This window comes from Malurus melanocephalus, unplaced genomic scaffold (genome assembly GCF_030028575.1).
Source record: "Malurus melanocephalus ecotype Western Australia unplaced genomic scaffold, MMel_1.1 scaffold_21, whole genome shotgun sequence".
Lineage (NCBI taxonomy): Eukaryota > Metazoa > Chordata > Aves > Passeriformes > Maluridae > Malurus > Malurus melanocephalus.
In genome coordinates, this window is record NW_026623253.1 from 3,477,666 (window position 1) to 3,496,469 (window position 18,804).

General features: G+C 39.0%; 1 protein-coding gene across 1 annotated transcript in view; it reads left to right on the forward strand.

Annotated features, from left to right (window-relative positions):
- The window catches only part of GABRR3 (gamma-aminobutyric acid type A receptor subunit rho3), a 35,398-nt gene extending 17,915 nt beyond the window's left edge, over nt 1–17,483 (forward strand). The window contains exons 4-10 of the mRNA XM_057389916.1: nt 6,138–6,205; nt 7,571–7,794; nt 9,976–10,058; nt 10,656–10,796; nt 13,384–13,536; nt 15,719–15,915; nt 16,839–17,483. Coding sequence (XP_057245899.1) covers nt 6,138–6,205; nt 7,571–7,794; nt 9,976–10,058; nt 10,656–10,796; nt 13,384–13,536; nt 15,719–15,915; nt 16,839–17,135 — 1,163 coding nt within the window. The 3' untranslated portion in view covers nt 17,136–17,483. The remainder of the gene's footprint in view (nt 1–6,137; nt 6,206–7,570; nt 7,795–9,975; nt 10,059–10,655; nt 10,797–13,383; nt 13,537–15,718; nt 15,916–16,838) is intronic.
- The last annotated feature ends 1,321 nt before the right edge of the window (nt 17,484–18,804 follow it).

Consider the following 18,804-nt stretch of genomic DNA (forward strand, 5'->3'; position numbering starts at 1 on the left):
AATTAGAGATACCATTGCTACAGTCATCGCCACAGCAGTTATAACCCTGAACTGCATCACGACTTACAGCACTGTGGCTTTATGTAGCTAACACAGGTGAAATTCTGGGTTTGTTTTCATCAGATTTAATGAAGCAGCTCAGTACTGTGACTCATAAAGGGCTTGTATCTGTCACATGCCACACCACATGATTTATTCAGCTCAGCACAATGCATCAATTTGCAACAACAAAAAACAGTTCAGAAAAGCTGGATGAAAACAAGTCTTTATTCTTTACCTGTAGAAGAGGGACAGGTTCTTTCCCTTTCCTATACCCTAGTGTGATTTTCTGGGTACGTCATGGAGCTGGAATGACAGATTTTGTTAATCTGGCTCCACTGTGCCCCTTTGCCTGAGAAAGTTGATCACCCTGTGCACTAGTTTAGGAGGAAAAGCAGCTGGAAACATTCATTCTGTTTTGAACCTGCTGGAGATTCCTCAGTTCATGGAACTCTTAAATCTAAGTCTGCCTTGTTTGATTTCATTTAGCCCCACATGTGCGATGTAAATAAGCAGACACAGAATCCAGAGTTTTTAGTGCTTACAGCTAAATTACAAAGGAAAAAAAAACCAATTTGAATTGTAAACTGAACAAACATGCACAGGTAAAAACCTGGGGGAAATGGATGTAGAACTGTTGGATACTGATGCTACTGGCTGCAGTGTTACTGGAAATAATTGTGAAGGTGAGAGGTCCATTTTTTGACCAAATGAACACAASTCTGCTCTCATTATGTGAGTGTGTTTTGGCATTTTTCTGTTGATTACAATGCCATTCCAGATGCACAATCAGAATTTGACTCTGAATGAAGATTTTAAAATTTAGTCCTGACATTGTCYATTTATTAGCAGATTAGAGATCAAAGCCAGAGAAACACAATGCACTGAGATGAAGCAAACCCAGCAAGCTGCTGGTAAGCTGATGCTATTCTTTTAAAAACATTACTTTGGCTGCATTTCACTATACCGTGAGGCTGAGGGAGGCAAACAGCCATTCAGAACACCCAAATTTTAACTTAACATTGTCACATTGTACTTRGTCTCTAAGCCAGACTCTTGGGTTATTGGTGGAAGTTGTTGGTGGTGTTTTCTTCCTTCCCTAATTTTCTTATTGTAGTTGTTGTTTGATTGTTGCCTGCTGTGTAATGTTACGGTCCTTACTGGTTTGGAAGTGAGAAGGCAGCTTAAGCTGGGAGTAGAGAAAAAGAAAGAAATGAAATCATGCTGCCAGCACTTCTTGGAATAATTATCCTCAAGTTTTAAACTCAGCAAGAAAGGGTGAGCACAGGCCAGTAGCAGACAATGAGTAGAGACTTCTCGGCAGATTCTGATTTGTAGCAGTTCAGATCTGAGGGCCACAATGCAGGCTGCCATAGCAGCCAAAACTCCGTGTTGAGAGAGGTCTTAGAGCAAATCCTTAGAAATGCTTTAAATGTACTTTCTTTTCTATTCTACATCTACTTATCTATATTCTTTTATTTTCTTTCTTATTTCAAAGTACTGCTAGAAGTAACACATGGTGTACGTATGTGTATATATATATATATTTATTTTACATTGTGTCTTAAGGATGCATAGTTTCCTATGCTAACAGTGTGTTAGCTAAACTTTTAAAATTTATTATCTGTGCTTTTTCARCCATTATAGAAGATAATATCATAAGCAAATGTTAGAAGTGATGGGAAATAAGTTAGCAGCATTTAGCTRGTCAAGAGGTAAGAACCTTTCCTAACAATTTGCATCCCAGTCTGCAATTAAACATAATCTTAATTCTGAATTTTCAGAGGATCAGAAATCCCATTAGATTTCTCCCCTTATGCTTCCTCCCTCCTCAAAAAAAAAAAATTAGTAACAGGTACATTCATCTGAAGGTAAAAGAAGGGGAAAAAGGAAAGAAAACATGGCCCAGTGTATGTTCAAATAGTGCTGCAGTTCTAACAGCTCTTTGCCACCAAGTTTTTTTATTTTTTGCACTACACTGGTGAAGACTCGCATTGATGAAAGTGAAATGGCTTTTTATCATCTGTTACTAGAAGGAATAGCTGGAGTCCAGGACAGGAAGGAGATATTTTCATTATCTGCAAGACCTCTAATAGTTTTCCATTGGATTTTTTTTTTTTACATTGCTAATCCTTCCATTCCAAGAGTTGGTTACTGCTAATACCAGACCACCTTAATTTCTCACATAAATAAGAAAGAAACACAGTAGTAACAAGAAGAAAATACCATTGCCAGTAATTCTCCTGTTTCTATCATTGCCAGAAGAAAGGAAATAGATCCACAAGGCTTCACTTCCCTTGAGCTTGTTTACATTTCTATCCAGTTTTCTTCCACTACAGGCCTWCAGGCCTTTTTAAGAACAAAGTACTACTACAGATCTTAATACTCCCCTGGTCTCTGTCTCCTACTGGCAGTTTTCTCTACCTTCCTTTTTTTTCCCAGCATAAACTCTTAAAAAGCCAACTGGGATACAGTTGTTTCTAAATTCAACATTTAGCTTATGGATCCTCAGGTGCAATCTGTTGCATGCTCAAAGGTCTGGCTACTRTACAAGTACTATAGAATTCACTAAACCAGTCATTATTGCTGTAGAAATTGATCCTAAAAATGCTAAAAGGATATCCTTTTTACATAATATCCCTTTTGAAAAGRGTATTACAGAATTTGCCTGATGTACTACCTATTAAAAAAATTTCATGCTCATCAAGGAATTCTTTTGCTATGCTTAAACCTCTAAAATAAAAGACTGGAAATGGTTTGTGTGAAGATAAACCCCTCTGAAAACAATGCTGTTTTTTTCTGCTGAGGAGTAATTATCTTGAAAATCTGCGGTGCCTCCATTGTGAAAGTCACTAATCCCTCTAAAATAATGATTTGTAGTGACCCTCCAGAAGCAACCGAAGCTGCTCAATTTAATAACAAAATCCTCTCTGCCATCCCCAGTTTTGTTAAACTGGAAAATGAAAACCACAGCTTTGCTCTGGTTACTTTTTTTTTTTTTTTAAGTGAATTTGATGCTGTTGTCTGATGGTCAGCCAGATAYTGAAATTCTCAATGTAGCAGGGTGAAAGCTGTGGTGCAGACACAGAGGKAGATGAATTGCCTTCCTATTCTGTCTGGTTTAGGAACCTTTTCAAATCTTACTGAAGTTATACTTTTTTAAAAACATCATCTTGCAGCAAAACAAATCCAAGGGATGAAGAAATTACAGTTTCCAGCAGCCTGTTCCCAAGAGCTAATTATTCCTGTTTCTAGTGCAGTTGATTTTTAATCACACAGAGAAATGCTCCCAGAAACCAAGAAGGTTTAGACCAGASTGAGGCCAATAGGTATCTTTGTGGCGTGTGTTAATGACAACAATATCAAAGTGCTTCAGATTAGAAAACTGAACAGCACGCTGAAGTGATCAGGGCTGCATATATATGCAGTGTTTAGTGTCTTTATTATCTACTTACAATTGTTACCAAAGTAGACTCAGAATAGGAAGGAARTATTTGCAGCTGCTCTGATCTGTTAGGAATAGGTCAGGGCTGGGGTGAATGCTAGACTGGACAGTACTTTCTCATTAAGCATCATGAGTATGGTCTTTCATCAGAGAGAGAACAAGAATCTCTGCTTGAGGAGTCTGTTTCACAGTTTTAGCATTTATACCCAATCAYGAACAAATTTAATTGTAACAGTTCCCTTTTTATTTAATTAACTTTAGAATCATTCACTGTATTTCCCCTTGCTATAGGTTCTGATCTCCTTAATGCTATTAATTGTCCACCTCAGTGCAGTTCCCAATGCAGTACAAGCTGTCCTTTCAAAGAATTAATTGTCTCTGTGTGTATTTATGGGTAAGTGGCACTTTGGTTTGTGTGTACATGCAAGCAATATAACCATRAGCTGCCACTGATTTGTAGTTCTGTGATCAGTTCCTTTGTATCTACCCAGAGGAGCTGGATTATTGGAGGAAATTTTGCCCACACTGGAATGATGTTTGTTTGGGTAAGAAATTGTCTGTAATTTTTGAAATTCCGAGGARTATTAGAAGTGCTGTCATCACACTTCAAGCAGCTGTCACTAAGAAAAGCCTTTTCCTCACTATATGTGACATATGGCTTAGAAGGTCATATGTCTGATTCTGGGATATGATTTGTGGGTAGCTCCTTGTTTGCTTGAAGGATGTTGTATGTAGACATTTAACTTTATTTGCTTTAGATTTATCCTGGACTCAGGAACTGGTAAAGGCTTTCTTTACATGAGAGCTGCTCCCTTCTTCTCTTGTTCTATCCACATAATTCAACATAAATTGTTGTTTGCATTTAAATGATGTGTGAATGCCTTTTGTGAATGAAGCTCACCTCAGGTATAAATTCCACAATGACTTCTGCTTAGTTTACAAGATGGCTTTGATTTCAGTGGAATACAGAAAAGGTTACTCCACTCAGATTACCACCAGGCGTTTTTGTACCAGTGTTTGGTACAAGTTGGTATTTAGTGTAGGTAAACTATTTGTGGGTTGTGATAAAGACACAGAAGTGGACAAAACTAGTTTAGGAGAGGCATTAAAACTTCCATTGTTTTGAGTGAAGGAGTCGGGCTGAATATATTTGTTGATACTCTTGTGCACCAACCTCTGGGCGGCTGTCTCTTGCTATCTCTATTCTCCAAAAGAAGCAGCATTTTCCAAAGTGCTGCCTGGTGTTTTCCCAACAAACTTTGCAGTCTAGAGTCGTGAATTTTATTTTGGGCTTTGGCCAACGGGCTGAGGGAGGCATTCCTCTCAGAGACAGACAAGATTTCTGAGCCAAAGAGTACAGCTCTTGTCAGTGCCTAAATATTTTCTGGTGTGCCCTKCTAACTCTGAGCACATCTCACCTTGCTTTCCCATGCACAATGCATCTTCATCTGTTCTGTGCAGGGACAGACTCCCTGTTAAAAAACACAAGTAAAATCAAGAGATTACAGAGCCAGATTTAAAAATACCTCTAAAATAGTTCAAGATCTTTACTGGTAAGAACTGGAGGCAGCTGTGTAATCCTCAAAGGCTGCTATTTTAAGGATAATTCCAAAAAGGGACACAGCATTGTGGCTGGTTATCACAAGAGTGTTGTTCCTGGACTATTTTGGCTTGACAGTGTTTAAAGGAAAAGACCAGAAAAAGACAAAGTAGAAAAGCTGTTGCTATCTGTGGCTGTTCAGACTTCCTTGTATTCATGTTTTTAACAGGTTATTTTAAATGTGTATTTAAAAAATATTTTCACTGGTTATTTTTAACAAAAGTGATTGGAATCCCCTGTACAATAAAATTCCGATTGGTTTTCATGCCAAATTCAGAATATTCTTGARGGGTRTGTGTGTATATRCATATATGCATAGCCTTCTCTCCCTCTATAAAGAAATGGTTAATCAATTAGTGGAATGACATGCTTGCTGAAAATCTGCCAGGTACACAACCCATGTAGAACTAGATCCTTCATTCTAGATATTTCACACTGAAAAGAGTGGAAATAATTTCATATTTGGCTGGAATTTTCATTGATTTATAGTGACTTCATCCTGAAAATGCGCTTAGTAAATACACAACACAGTCAGAGAACATGATTAGTGTGTGTACAGCTTTTCCCTTGTGAGGTACTGAGCAAGCAAACCTTTTTTATAAATAGCTATACCAAACTTTAAATAGTTCAGTAACTAAAGATAATAAGAGACAAAATAGGTACGTTGTTTTGAATAAGCATTGGAACTGGTGAGAAGGCTTTGATGTATTTCATATATTTACTCAGCTTTTTCCTGTGTGGTTCTGAATAGCACCCCATGGGGTTCATTAGCTTTGGCATCACAAGGACACTCACACTGTTGGCCGGACTCCAGTGCCAATAACAGCTGGTCTGGCTGCAGAAAGATCACTGAAGATTTTGTGCTCATTTTCACAACTGCTTAGCATCAGGTTTCACTTTGTTGCCATGGTCTTTTTTCATTCAGTGTTCTAAGGTGGAGAGACTGAGAAAATGCTAGGATGGAGTACTCTCTGTATATTGCTGGTGTTGCACAGCCTTCCCTTTAAAAATAGGGGGTTTTGCTCCTCATCACATGTTCTTGTTTCATTGCAGGGTCACCAATACCTGTGGGCATTGATGTGCAGGTGGAAAGCATTGACAGCATATCTGAAGTTGACATGGTGAGTTGAACTGGAATAAAGGATTTCAGTAAAAATGCAAGGGGCTCAGAAACATCCAGATGGATGATAGAGAATAAAGTAGCTAAAAAAGTGAACCCAAAAGAGCACATCCTTGCCTTGCAGCATGCATTTAAACTAGTAAGTGTTGAATTCTCCCTGGCCCAGAAGAACAGCTCAGAGGCCAGTTCTCTGGTCTGAAAACTCCAACTATTCAATAAATACCCTAGGCTTCCACAGGAGTTCTCAGTACTCTCTACATTACATGATGAGGCTTCATGTCATTTGCTTCTTTTACTTATGCAAATCTGAATATTCCATATTGCGGCATGGGTGGAGCTGTGATCATAACAACTGGAAATAGAAACATCAATTCCAGAAATGGTCCTGGGAAGGAGACACACCTCCCTGCAMTTAGTGCCTGTAGCTCTGGAATGCAGGCTGTTCATTCCTCAGCCCAAATTGTCACTAATAATGTCGCTATGAACTCCTGCATAACTTTGCAAACCTACCCAAATCATAAAATCATACTACAGGGCCATAAAATTCTATTACAGGAGAAGATCTAACTCTCTTCACAGTATTGTTATCATAAGCAAATGTTCTACTGAGATAAATGATGTCTGCCTAATAATACAAAGTCTATATAGGTGAACACAGAGCAGTCAGGCTGTACAGAAGCTCACACTGGATTTGCAGCATCTTCTCCATCTCTCCCCACTTGTATATTTTGCAGTCATGATGTTTCTCTAAATAGGATTAAATATTTGTAGCAATCTTTTATATTAAAAAAATGTARTTATTATAATTATTGTAAAATCTAACTGCTTACTCTTTGATATTCATTGTATTGTTTCTTTATGATGCATTTAATTAATAAATGTACAAATATAACCCTGTACAGTATTTGTATAAAATGTACAGATTTATGGGTGTTAAAAATTGACCTAGTGTTCACGAAGAACTCAGATTAACTCCTCTGTAAAGGAACCACAGTCCATTCTTGGGAAAGATTGTGAAGATTTCCAGAGGAAACTTTTTTTTTTTCCATTTATCTTTGGTTGGTTTTAAAGCTTCTTTATCACTGTACTGCTGGGCCAATCCAGAGGACCATTGAAATATGCAGAATTTTTATCTAAGGATAAATGAAGTCCTGAACCTTGCACTCAGACACCAGTGACAGGGCAAGCAACCAGTACTCAGCAATATTCAGATTCAAACTCATTGAGTGGTGCTTGATTCCTCTCATCAAGGATCTTTCATTTAGTGTCCAGAGAAGAAATTTGCATGAATTGATTAATTTGTAGTGTTTTCTATTGCATGTGGCTAAACCAGRCATTGTCTTCTTTTACTTTTAATGAAACACAGGACTTCACAATGACTTTATATCTCAGACATTACTGGAAGGATGAGAGACTTTCGTTCCGTAGCAACAAAAACAAAAGTATGACTTTTGATGGACGGCTGATAAAGAAGATCTGGGTACCTGATGTGTTTTTTGTGCACTCCAAAAGATCATTCATCCATGACACAACTGTGGAAAACATCATGCTCCGAGTGTACCCCGATGGCAATGTCCTCTTCAGTCTGAGGTGAGGAAATACCTTTCCCCAAGAAAATCCATGACTACAGTTGTCATGTATTGGCTGTAATTGAAATTACTGCAAATACTTGCAGTTAAGATTCTCATACTGAACTGGCATTAATCCCCTGGCAGCACATAGTGGGAAACTGGTGACCAATGGATCAGTGGGAAAATTAATTTAGGACTGACAACATTTCTTTTTTCCATCATTCAGATACTGATTCCTGTCAAGGGAGTTTGTCAAGTGTTAATTCATTGCCAGTGGCTCTAGCAGTATTGCTACTGAGTACAGTAAAGCCCAAAATTATTAGCAAAGAAAATACATGGGTTTGGTTGGTTTATTGTTTTTTTTTTTTTTTTAACCTCAGCCTTTTAAAACTTTTTAACCTATTTTCACCCTGGCTTACCAGTGAGCTGTCAGTGATGCAAATCAGGGCTCAGAGAGCAGATTTTTGGTGCTGATATCAGCAGTGTTGTGTGACTAAAAGGAACTGAAAAGTGAAACAGGAGTTCCAGAACTGGAATAGCAAGATCATTAATGTGTCTCCCTTCCATCTGCATGTTATTGCTTTGCTTTATGAAGGAGATTTGGATGATGTGGCAGAAATAGTTTTAATGGAGGAATTTGCCCCCCAGGGTAAGGAATCTGAGGCCTGTGCATTGCAAAAATACAGTTCTCCAGTTTGTTGCTAATTAGCCCTGTGCACACAGGTGATATTTCATCCAATCTGGACAGTTTGAAGATTTATGGAARCATTTGAGATTGTGGCTGGGTAATAATTGTTCCAAGCATTAATGAATTTATCTCCTCTCTCATGAGGACATGCAGAAATCCTCACAACAGCTGTACTCCACTTTAGTGTGTGTTCAAGAATMACACTGACAGGAACAATGAGGTGGTTTATGTATTTTTTTGCTGTATTAATTCCCATGATTCTAGAGAGAGAGGGAGGGGTCAGAGGAACTACAACACTACGCTAWGGCTTATATCAGTGATGCTCCAAGTGACAAGTAGGAAATGTTCTGTGAATGTTCCTTAAAACACTGTTTTTTATATTGCCAGTTTTACATGCAGTAAGTAGATTATATTCCAAATACTCACATGCAATAAATCTGTGTATTTCACAGTTTATCTTCAGTGCCTGGCATCCAGGATTTTATTGAAACGAAGTGAAACAAAAATCCAGATTTGTGGCTAAAATAGTCTTTCTTTTCTTGTTGATCCCTGTGTCCTTTAATCAATAGCTGAAAGATGGAAACAGCATCCATKACTGGAAGCCTTTTGCATGTCCCACTCTTAGGATCTTACTTCAAGCCAGTAAAGTCTTATACTTGTAAAAATTCAGCTACAGTGTGGTTACTGATCACAGGTTTTCAAAGGGCACCTGTGTAGCCAGTATAACCCTCACTGAAATTCCTGTAGAATGCCATTTGGGGAATTGAAAAATGGAACTAAAATGACAAGCTGTGACAAGAAAGGAAAATTGCCGATATTTGCCATGTTTAAGTTGCTGCCCCTAGCAAGTTGTGGTGGGTTTTTTTTGTTTGTTGGTTTGTTTTTAATTTTTGTTATTGTTTTTGTTTTTATATTAAGTGCCAAGGGACATTTGTCCTCTAAAGATTTGTGGAAAAGCAGGTGSAATGCAAAATACCTAGATTTCCTTAAGCTTTTTACAATTTAAAGCATTTCATTTGAGAGCTTCTAGAAATTATAGCTAATCTTTTTTTTTGCAATTAAATATTATAACCATTAAATATTATAACCATTCTAGCTGGGAAAGTAGCACTTGGAATAATATTTGCTTTAATGTGTAATATTACCTACTTCAGTCTATGAGAAATCAAGTGAGGAAATGTGAACTCCTTTTGTTAATCTTTGTAAGTGTAAACCTTCAAAGCAAAATGTGTGAAGGRCTAATGAATAGTCAGGCCAATGTAGGGTTTAAAAATCAAAGGTAATGTACATAATAATAAAGACTATTTATGTTTAATAAAAGAGATGGTTTCTCACTGATTTAACTTTATCTCACTATCCTGAAGCTATTTTAGAASCATCTAAAAGGGCAGAAAACCTCAGTCAGTAGGATTCTAAACAGCMGATTGGTTGAGGATCTCACTAGGATCTCTGCACAGCTTAGAAAGTGTGAAGTTTTTAATTTAAATTCTGTTTTTCCATTCCTTTCTGCAGGATAACAGTTTCTGCTATGTGTTTAATGGATTTCAGCAGGTTTCCTCTGGACACACAGAACTGTTCTTTAGAACTGGAAAGCTGTAAGTTTAATTCACAATTGTTCTTCACATGTGTATTCTTACCAGCACTCCATCTTGTGCATAATACCTTTCACTTATTTTGATGTATCACCTGAACCCTTTAGCATGTACATATTGAACTGTAGACAGTTTGGGATCTTCCCAGAACTCAGTGAGCTTTGGGAAGGTAGAAAAACCATKATACATCCTGCTTTATTTCCACTGGGTTGATATTCCAAGGCCTAAATGTAAAAATCTGTCAAAAAACATGAGGGTTTTTTTTTTTGAGAAAAAAAGTGCAAATAAAAAGTAAAATAAAAAGTAAATATTTGTCCTGTTGGAAAAAATTAAAATGAGTAGTTGTTTTTGCTGTGAAATACTTGCTTTTTTACCACTGGTTCAGTTGTAAACTGGCAGGGCACAGGGATGGGCTGCACTTGGAACAAGATGAAACATGGTCTTTGCAAACTTTTTTCATATCAATTGATAAATTGGTGTGAAAAAAATGTTTYTTCAGAGTTTTCCCAGATTGGTTGAGTGGTCTCCTCTCCCTAAGAAAGGAAAGGAGAAGTGATTTGCTTTAGTAACTTTATAACTTCAGTTTCTGCCTTCTCACAGATGCATACAATGAAGATGATCTGATGTTGTACTGGAAACATGGCAACAAGTCCCTGAGCACAGATGAGAACATCTCCCTCTCCCAGTTCTTCATTGAGGAATTCAGTGCTTCCAGTGGACTTGCTTTTTACAGCAGTACTGGTATAGTAAGCCCATCYCCTTAGAAGAGAGAAGCACAGGATAAAATCATGCAGAATGTCTTTCACATTCAAATTCTTTGCTAATAAATGACTGTGTCTGCTGAGAGTTCAGTTATAATGAGGTCTTGTTAGTATGGGGCCTTAGTTTTCTTTGTATTACCAATGTAAAACTTTATTTTGGAAAAAAAGGCCATAATAATACTTGTAACTTCATATCTGATATTAAGAACCTGAAAAGAGTATTGAATTTACAGGAATTTTTATGTCCTGGCTATATRGAAAAGCTTGAAAGTGGAAATCCTAAAGGGTTGATTACTGGAAAGCAAACAAAATTAATTCCAGTGTGTTTTATTGGCTAAAACATCCTCAATTTTTGCAGCTGTATAATGCCATTAAAAGTCTGCTAACTGGAGGATTTTCATGAAGCCTTTTATTACCTATTCAGGTCTAATTCATGGTTTGCTTAATTTATTTGTTTATAAATAAAGTTACAGGGAAAATAATCCCTTTTTGCTAGTGATGCATATTTTAAATTCGGGTTAATCTGCCCCAGACAGGTTTTTATTTCTCCCTTTAGATCTTGTTATGTACTTTTCTGGCAAACTGCACAAGGTTTAGGAGTTTATTGTAGTCTTGATCTCGTGCAAGATGGGTTTTGTTTTCTTTGTATTTTTAGGTGCAAGTATAAATTTTGAAATACTTTTCTATGTAAGTAGTCTAACATATGTTTTTAGCCAGAGAAAACAGCACTCTTGTTATTGTATTTTACAGTCTGAGTTAATTCATTCCAGTTTGGATATTGCMCTTTATACAAAAATAGATTACTAAAATGTAAGTTAGTCCATTTAATATGATGAAGTGCACAACACTGTGGAAAAAAGCCTTTTAAGTCATACAGGAAAACAGCAAATAGAAGCATTTACTGTAATTTATTTACAGGTTAGCTACTTTTTGCATTCAAAAAAAGGACCCTTCAAGTTTGCAGTGGCTGATACTGAATGCAAAAAATTCCAGTTTAAATTGTGATGCAGCCTAAGCAGTGAGGAATTCACAGCTTGATAAGGTTCTTCACCCTTATCTCCTGCTCCTGTGGGAGCTAAGAACAGAGCTGCATCTTTCAAGAGCCATTGTCATGTGAGAGGAGGATGAGTGATAYCCTGCCATCATAACTGTGCCTTGGTGAGAGCAACGGCAAATTTGTCCTTGTTGCAAAAAGGAGACTGGGATATTTTCTAMCAGACTGGGTTCCAGGAGCTCAGCTGTCTTCCTTCTGCCTTGCTCTTCTCATCAAAAAATACTTACAGCAAGCAAATAGAGCCTTGTGCACAGCGGTGTGCCCTCACAATGCCCCTGCACCCAGAACTTTGCAGCATCTTCACAGCATCTTTGACTTTGCAAAGTGTAACTGCTTTACACTGAACATGCAGACGTTCTGATGATGAGCTTACTCAGCAGCATAAAGATGAAAGGAAAGACTTTTTTAAGTCATAGGGACCACTGGGAAGCACCTGAGTAATGCTTGTAGCTTCTGTTAATCAGAATGCTGTCCTTTTGTAGACTTACACTTGTCTTTGTGTCTTTGGCTATGAGGTTTCGTTTTRCTCAGGAGGTTCCACTTTCTCTTGTTTTTTTTTATTTTGTTTCTTGTTGGAAAAAAATTTACCTTCCAAGCAAATGGTAGTGGAGAACAATCAGCACCACTCTAATGGGAGTCATCATTGCCACAAAGCAGCTTTCTGCATTTCAGGTTCTGYATATCCTTTCCTGTGAATCTCAGTGAAGGACATATATATGTTTAGGCTTTTGGAATTCCCAGACCTCCAAATGAGCAACAATTTAAATCAACTTTGGAGGCAATTATTTTTAAAATAAAAAACCTTCTCCACAACTAAAAATAGAATGTTTAATATTATTTGGGGTTAATTTTGGTATGTTCTTTTCTATGGAGGCACTCATTGTGATGGCAGGACTACTCCAGCACTGGCTCACGGATGCCTCTGTCTGTCCTGGACAGGCAGATGCTGTGCAGCCACCCACTTTTGCCTTTTTACCTCACTGTAACCTGGTTTCATTGCCATGGCAGGAGGTACAGCACAGATGCAGTGCTGCACAGGCAGAGCACACCCCAAAATTCACTAGATGGCACCCTGTCCTCTAAAGTGAGCGCTGGGCCGGCCAAAAAAAAAAGGAAGGAAAGGCTGCTTGCTGCCAGGTATTTGTAGCAGGCTGCTTTTCAGAGGAGGCAGGGTGTTGGCAATCACTGGACAACTGTATCCTGTCTGTATCCTCCGGCTAGTTTCACTTGAACTCCATTTAATTTTTTCAGTTTCCTAATCTMAGTTATAACAGAGTATTTTAGACAAGCAGCCATGACTCTTCACTGCCATAAATGAGAGAGGATGGACAGTTTGTAAAGCAAAGGTGATAAAAYTGTGTAAAACTAAGGTGGTGGTGAGATTTCTGAGGCATTTACTGCTCCTGATGTGGATACACCACTCCTGCTAGGAGGAGAGGGCCAGCAAAGAGAGCTCACAAATAACATGGCTCTRTTCTTCCCCAACCTGTAACTTTCCCTTTTTTTCCAATAGGTTGGTACAATCGACTTTTTATCAACTTTGCACTCCGCAGACATATTTTCTTTTTCGTGCTACAATCCTATTTCCCAGCCATGCTGATGGTGATGCTGTCTTGGGTTTCATTTTGGATTGACAGAAGAGCTGTTCCTGCCAGGGTGTCACTAGGTAAATCCTTACTGCATGTTCTTTGGGAAGTATGGAATGGAGAGGGGAGGTGTTTGGAGTTACCTTAGCTTCTTATTTACACAGGACATGACCAAGTATCAGGTAATTGCCTGAACAACACTATTATTACCACTGTTGTCATTATCTGTASTCAGCCCTGACATTTGGAAATGGGATGTTTGTTCAGACTGGCTTTTCTGTATTTGGAAACAGCTCACACACCACAGCAGCAAAAAAAAAAAGATGATTTTGCAGATTTACTGATGAAGAATTTTACTTAATTGCAAAACCTGGGTTTTCCTTCCCTTTTCCCAGCAAAGTAACAGGTAGTAACAGGCAGTCAGATCTCTCCCCAAATCCGTGGATCATATAATTCATTAAGTGTAGCACAATCTATTGAGAAGCTCTGCAGCTCTTTTTTTTTATCAAGAAACATTTGTTATCTTCTTACCAACCTGGAACCAGCTGCCTGTGTGGCAAAGCCTTTCATTTTGGACACCTTAGAAATGTTTGCTTTGKTGTCTTAGCTGTGCAAGGCACACCATCTTCTGTGGAAGCCAAAAAGTAATTTCTGAATGCCTCAGCTCAGGAGAAAAGGACTAATTATAGTGGCTTCTATGGAATTTTTTTTTTTCTCAGTGAAGTGGATGCCACTTCAAAGCTGTCTTCGTTGTGAATATAATGCCGATGGCCTTGGAATGAGTACATTTTTTCAAAAATTGGGATATCTGAAGATCTGATRGGAATTTGTTAAGTTGTCTAAAGCAACCATAATTCACCTAAGCCCTGCAACTGTCAGTTTAAAATAAAGCAGCCCCTGTTCTTTCTTCTTACTGATGCTGGTCCCAGAAGCCAACTGTATGTTGCTGTATTTCTTAGWCAAGTGAAAAAGCCTTCAATTTTTCTCTATATCAATCTAGAAAAAAATGGACTGAAACTACTCAGRTCCCTTTCTGTTGGCACAGTCTAAAGCTATTAATACATGAGATATAAATCTCTTTGTTAATCTGAAAACTAATTATGGTACCTCCCAGCTATTTTTATTAATTTTAAATTTTATTTATAAAAATTAATTTTAAATTATTAATTTATAAAAATTAATTTTAAATTTTATTTATAAAAATTTTAACTTAATCTTTAAAAATAACTTTTTAATTCTCGGTAGGCCATCTTTAATGTTGTCGGGATGATTTTGCTGATCATGTTCTTTATGTATGGATTTCTGCAGAAGGTTATGCATCAGGAGTTCCATGAATAAAGTAAATTTCATTAKCATAATCATACATTATTTATAGGAAAACTTAACAACAAAGTTTAATAAGCCTAGCTTCTTAGCCTAGAGTATATTTATATTAAATAAATTGATTTCCTCTTACATGGTATATTTCAAACTCCATCCTTCAACCTAAGGAACCTGCAAAGAGGGAGGGGGGAACCTCTTATATGTTCCAGTGGACTTGAACTAGTGTAGAATTGGAGAGGGGATACCCTGAGACCCAGTTGACAGTGCTGTCTCACAGATGTCAAGATGTTTTCAATTCCAGAGTTACATTAATTTCTTTAAAAGAAGCCTGAGTTGGGTGTTGGTTTTTTTCCCTGAGCTGGAGCAAACTAAAATGAGATGAATAGCTGGTGTAAGAGCAGAGATTGAAAAGATGAGGGTGAAATTCTGGTCACACTGAAGCAAACAATAATTTTTTCTTAGTTTCGATGGCTGTAGCATTTTTATGCTCGACTGTTTTTAGAGAGCCATGGAATTATGASAGAGACATACAGGCTGATGTATATTCTTAAGAAATACAATTTGAGAAAGGGTTGGAAGGGAAAATGGTGGTTCTTTAGAGATTCTCCTGGACAAGAAAATGTGCAGGGGTGACCCTGGCTCTGGGAAGGGAGGGACAACAACTACAAAGCTGCTTTCATTTGTGTGTGACAGCGCCCAGAGCTGTCACAGGAACGTGTTTCTTATGCTGCTCAATGACCATTTTGAGCAGAGAGATGATTTAGTGCTCTCMGTATTGTGTGTGATGGGTCCTTCATGGTTCACTCCACTTTTCAGAGGCTGTGTGATGAAGTTGAAGGCAGTGTCAATCACACGCCCTCACAAAGCCACGCTGTCCAAGCGGTGGTGATGAGCCAAACAGAGCTGGTATTGTGATAACCTCCCTTTGCTCTTTGGCAGGTATAACTACAGTGCTGACAATGTCGACTATCATGACAGGAGTAAGTGCCTCAATGCCTCAAGTGTCTTACATAAAGGCTGTGGATGTGTATTTATGGATCAGCTTCCTTTTTGTCTTCCTGTCAGTCATCGAGTATGCCGCGGTGAACTATCTCACCACAATTGAAGAGAGAAAACAGCTCAAAAAAAGGGGCAAGGTACAACCCTCTGTTTTGTTGCCTTCTGAAAGATCATGGAAGCCACAGAGTAATCCTGATACACCACTGTGAGAACAGAACAGTAGCAAGCTCTGTCTCCACTCTATCTTACTCTTTTTTTAACTTGGATGAAGTGAGACAGTGTCATCCTCTCWGAGATCCTGAGAAGGTCTGCGCTTTCTCTCCCTTTTCTTGTGGCAGAAGTTAGGGATAATTTTTGCCCCCKTTTTTCCCCCTTGAGGGAAGGTAACAGAAGGTAACTTTCCTTCTGTTCTCAAATACCTATCAATCAAGGTATTTCTCCTGTCTCTGAAATAGACCTCAGCACGTCCTCATATGATACTCCTCTCTGTTTCCTGTTTCTTTTTTGTCCCAAGACCAGATGAATGACAAGGTCATTTTTAGAAAAGTGTGCCTGAAGCAGAAATAGTCACAAGTTAAACATCTGCTTTCTGTGAAGCTCTCACTTAAAAACTTTGCTTCAGGAATATCCCCTCTGTAAACTCATTTGCTGGAATATCATGAGGGGAAGAACAGAGAAAGGGGTGCATATGTTGCTCACATGATTTGATAATCCCATCAAAAACCTACTCCCAGAAATGTCTGAAGTCACTTCCTGCAACTCCAGCAACACAGACCTACAGGAGAGTTTGATTCTTCTATTGCAGCAGCTGAGGCACGTATTGCCAGCCAGCAGCTGGCAATAATCAGTAGACAAGTGTGTTTTATGACATTTTATGACATTTCCTTGCTCATGTCCTGCTCAAGGGGCCAGGCCCCACAGAGAGCACCCCTGTTCTCCACATTCTCTCCACAGAGAGAACAACACTGAAGGGAAAGCTTTCTTTATTTTCTGTTTTATTAATTTATAATTTGCCAAAGTGGCTCCAGCTAGACCCAGAGTAACTCTTCTTTGTTGCCAGGYCTCAGGAATGTACAGCATGGATGCAGTGCAAGCAATGGCTTTCGATGGCTGCTTCCACGACACGGATATGGACATGGACCTGAGTCCCTTCCCAGACCCCTGTGAGGAGAATGAGACCAGGGCAAGTCAAACCAACATCTCCAGTGAGGACACACCTCGCTTGAAGAGATCTCTGAAGGGCAACGTGGGCAGGATTATTTTACAGAACAATCATGTCATTGACACATATTCCAGGATTATATTTCCCAGTGTATATATTGTGTTCAACTTTTTTTACTGGGGTTTGTACATGTGAACAAAAATGCTTATAAGCTAGATATTATTTTGTGTATGACAGTTGCATCATACTTTAAAAAAAAAACTGCAACAGCAGTAGAGGAAAAGGTTAAAATTTTCCAAAAGAGACTTCTGCATCAAAACTGGGCTGGTTTGGTTCAGCACCATAACTGTTCATGGGAAACTCTTACGTGTCTGGGTTCTTTTCCAACTGGAATGTGCAGTGCTTCACTGGAGTGCTCCACTGGAGTGCTCCCATGCACAGGTTCCAGTGCAGTAGCATGGGAGCTGTTTGCTCACTGAGGGAGCCCTTTGTCACCCCCCTGCACAGCAGCTCCCACCTGAGATATTGCCCTGTCTCAGCCCACACTCCAACCCTTCCTCTTGAATCAGCCTCTCTGTCCTTCACCAGTGCTCTGTTTTGGTTGGCAGTCGGCACCAAATGTCTTGGGATAGCTCCTGTCCTTGTTTCACTTCCTGCATTTCAATTTTCCTGGGCAACCTGTGTGCACCTCAGCAGGCTCTGCCCTCAGATGGGAACCAGGCACAAAATGATGGCTTAGCAGGGACCAGCAGGAAGCAAGGCTAATGGGGCTTTGTAGATTGTGCATCATCAACACCTCAAGAAAACCCCTCACCCTTGTCAGCTGCCCATGACTCCCCATGGGACCTCTGTTTTGGAGAAATCTTGCTCACCAGTCCCCGAGGCAGCACAGGAACAATGTCCCAGACCCTGTGCACTTGCAGCCACCTTCCAGGTGAATGAAAGCACCACCAGCATGACCTGTGCCCTTCACATGTCACCCACACACCTCTGCATCTCTGCCTGGTGACCTAGACYTGCTGTAATGCCCTGCTTTATGCAGAACCCTTTGGTTTAGAAACACAGGCTTTGAGACAGAGATTTTAGACAACTTTGTCAGAGAACAAAGCAGCCCTGCTTCAATTTGTCTGCTGTGTGTTGCACCTGAGCTTGGGGTTTTGCCTCCTTCCCTTGGGATGTTGAGATTGAATGTTCCAGTGAGGAGAAGCTACATGTGCCCGCCTCCTTCCCTTGGGATGTTGAGATTGAATGTTCCAGTGAGGAGAAGCTGCATGTGCCCCTTGCAGCAGTGATCCCCAGCACAGTTCCAGGAAATAAAAGGAAACAGCTGTGCCAAAACAAGAGACATWCACAGGAAACCTGTCAGTCTCAGAAGAATCCTGCATGGAAATACCCTCAGGTTAAGGCTAAGGAGGCTGAATTAAGGATGTTCAGGGATACACACAAAAAGTGTTCACAGCTACAGAAAAGATCCAAGATTACTTTTGTAACTTTCCCGAATAAGGAGCATTTTCCACTAAATTCCTTGAGTTTGTTTGTCATGTAATGAGCTGAGTTTATATTTACAAAGTCAGTTCAAAAGTGATCATTTGTGGTGGCAAAAAGCATCACAAGGTAAATGCTTGGTCACTGCTTGGTCAAGTTTAGTGGTCAAGGAAGTGGGAATAAATTTGGAAGCCTAAATCACTCTCCGGTTTATTTATTTGCTTACTTTTTTTGAAAAAAAACTTATTTAATTTACTTATTTGTCTTGCTGCCATCTTGTTGGCTCATAGCATTATGACGTTTCTTTTTCAAAGAGCTGCATTTGTCAAGCTCCAGTTCCAGAGCTGGAGAAGTGCTGACACTGTGCCTGCTGAGTGAC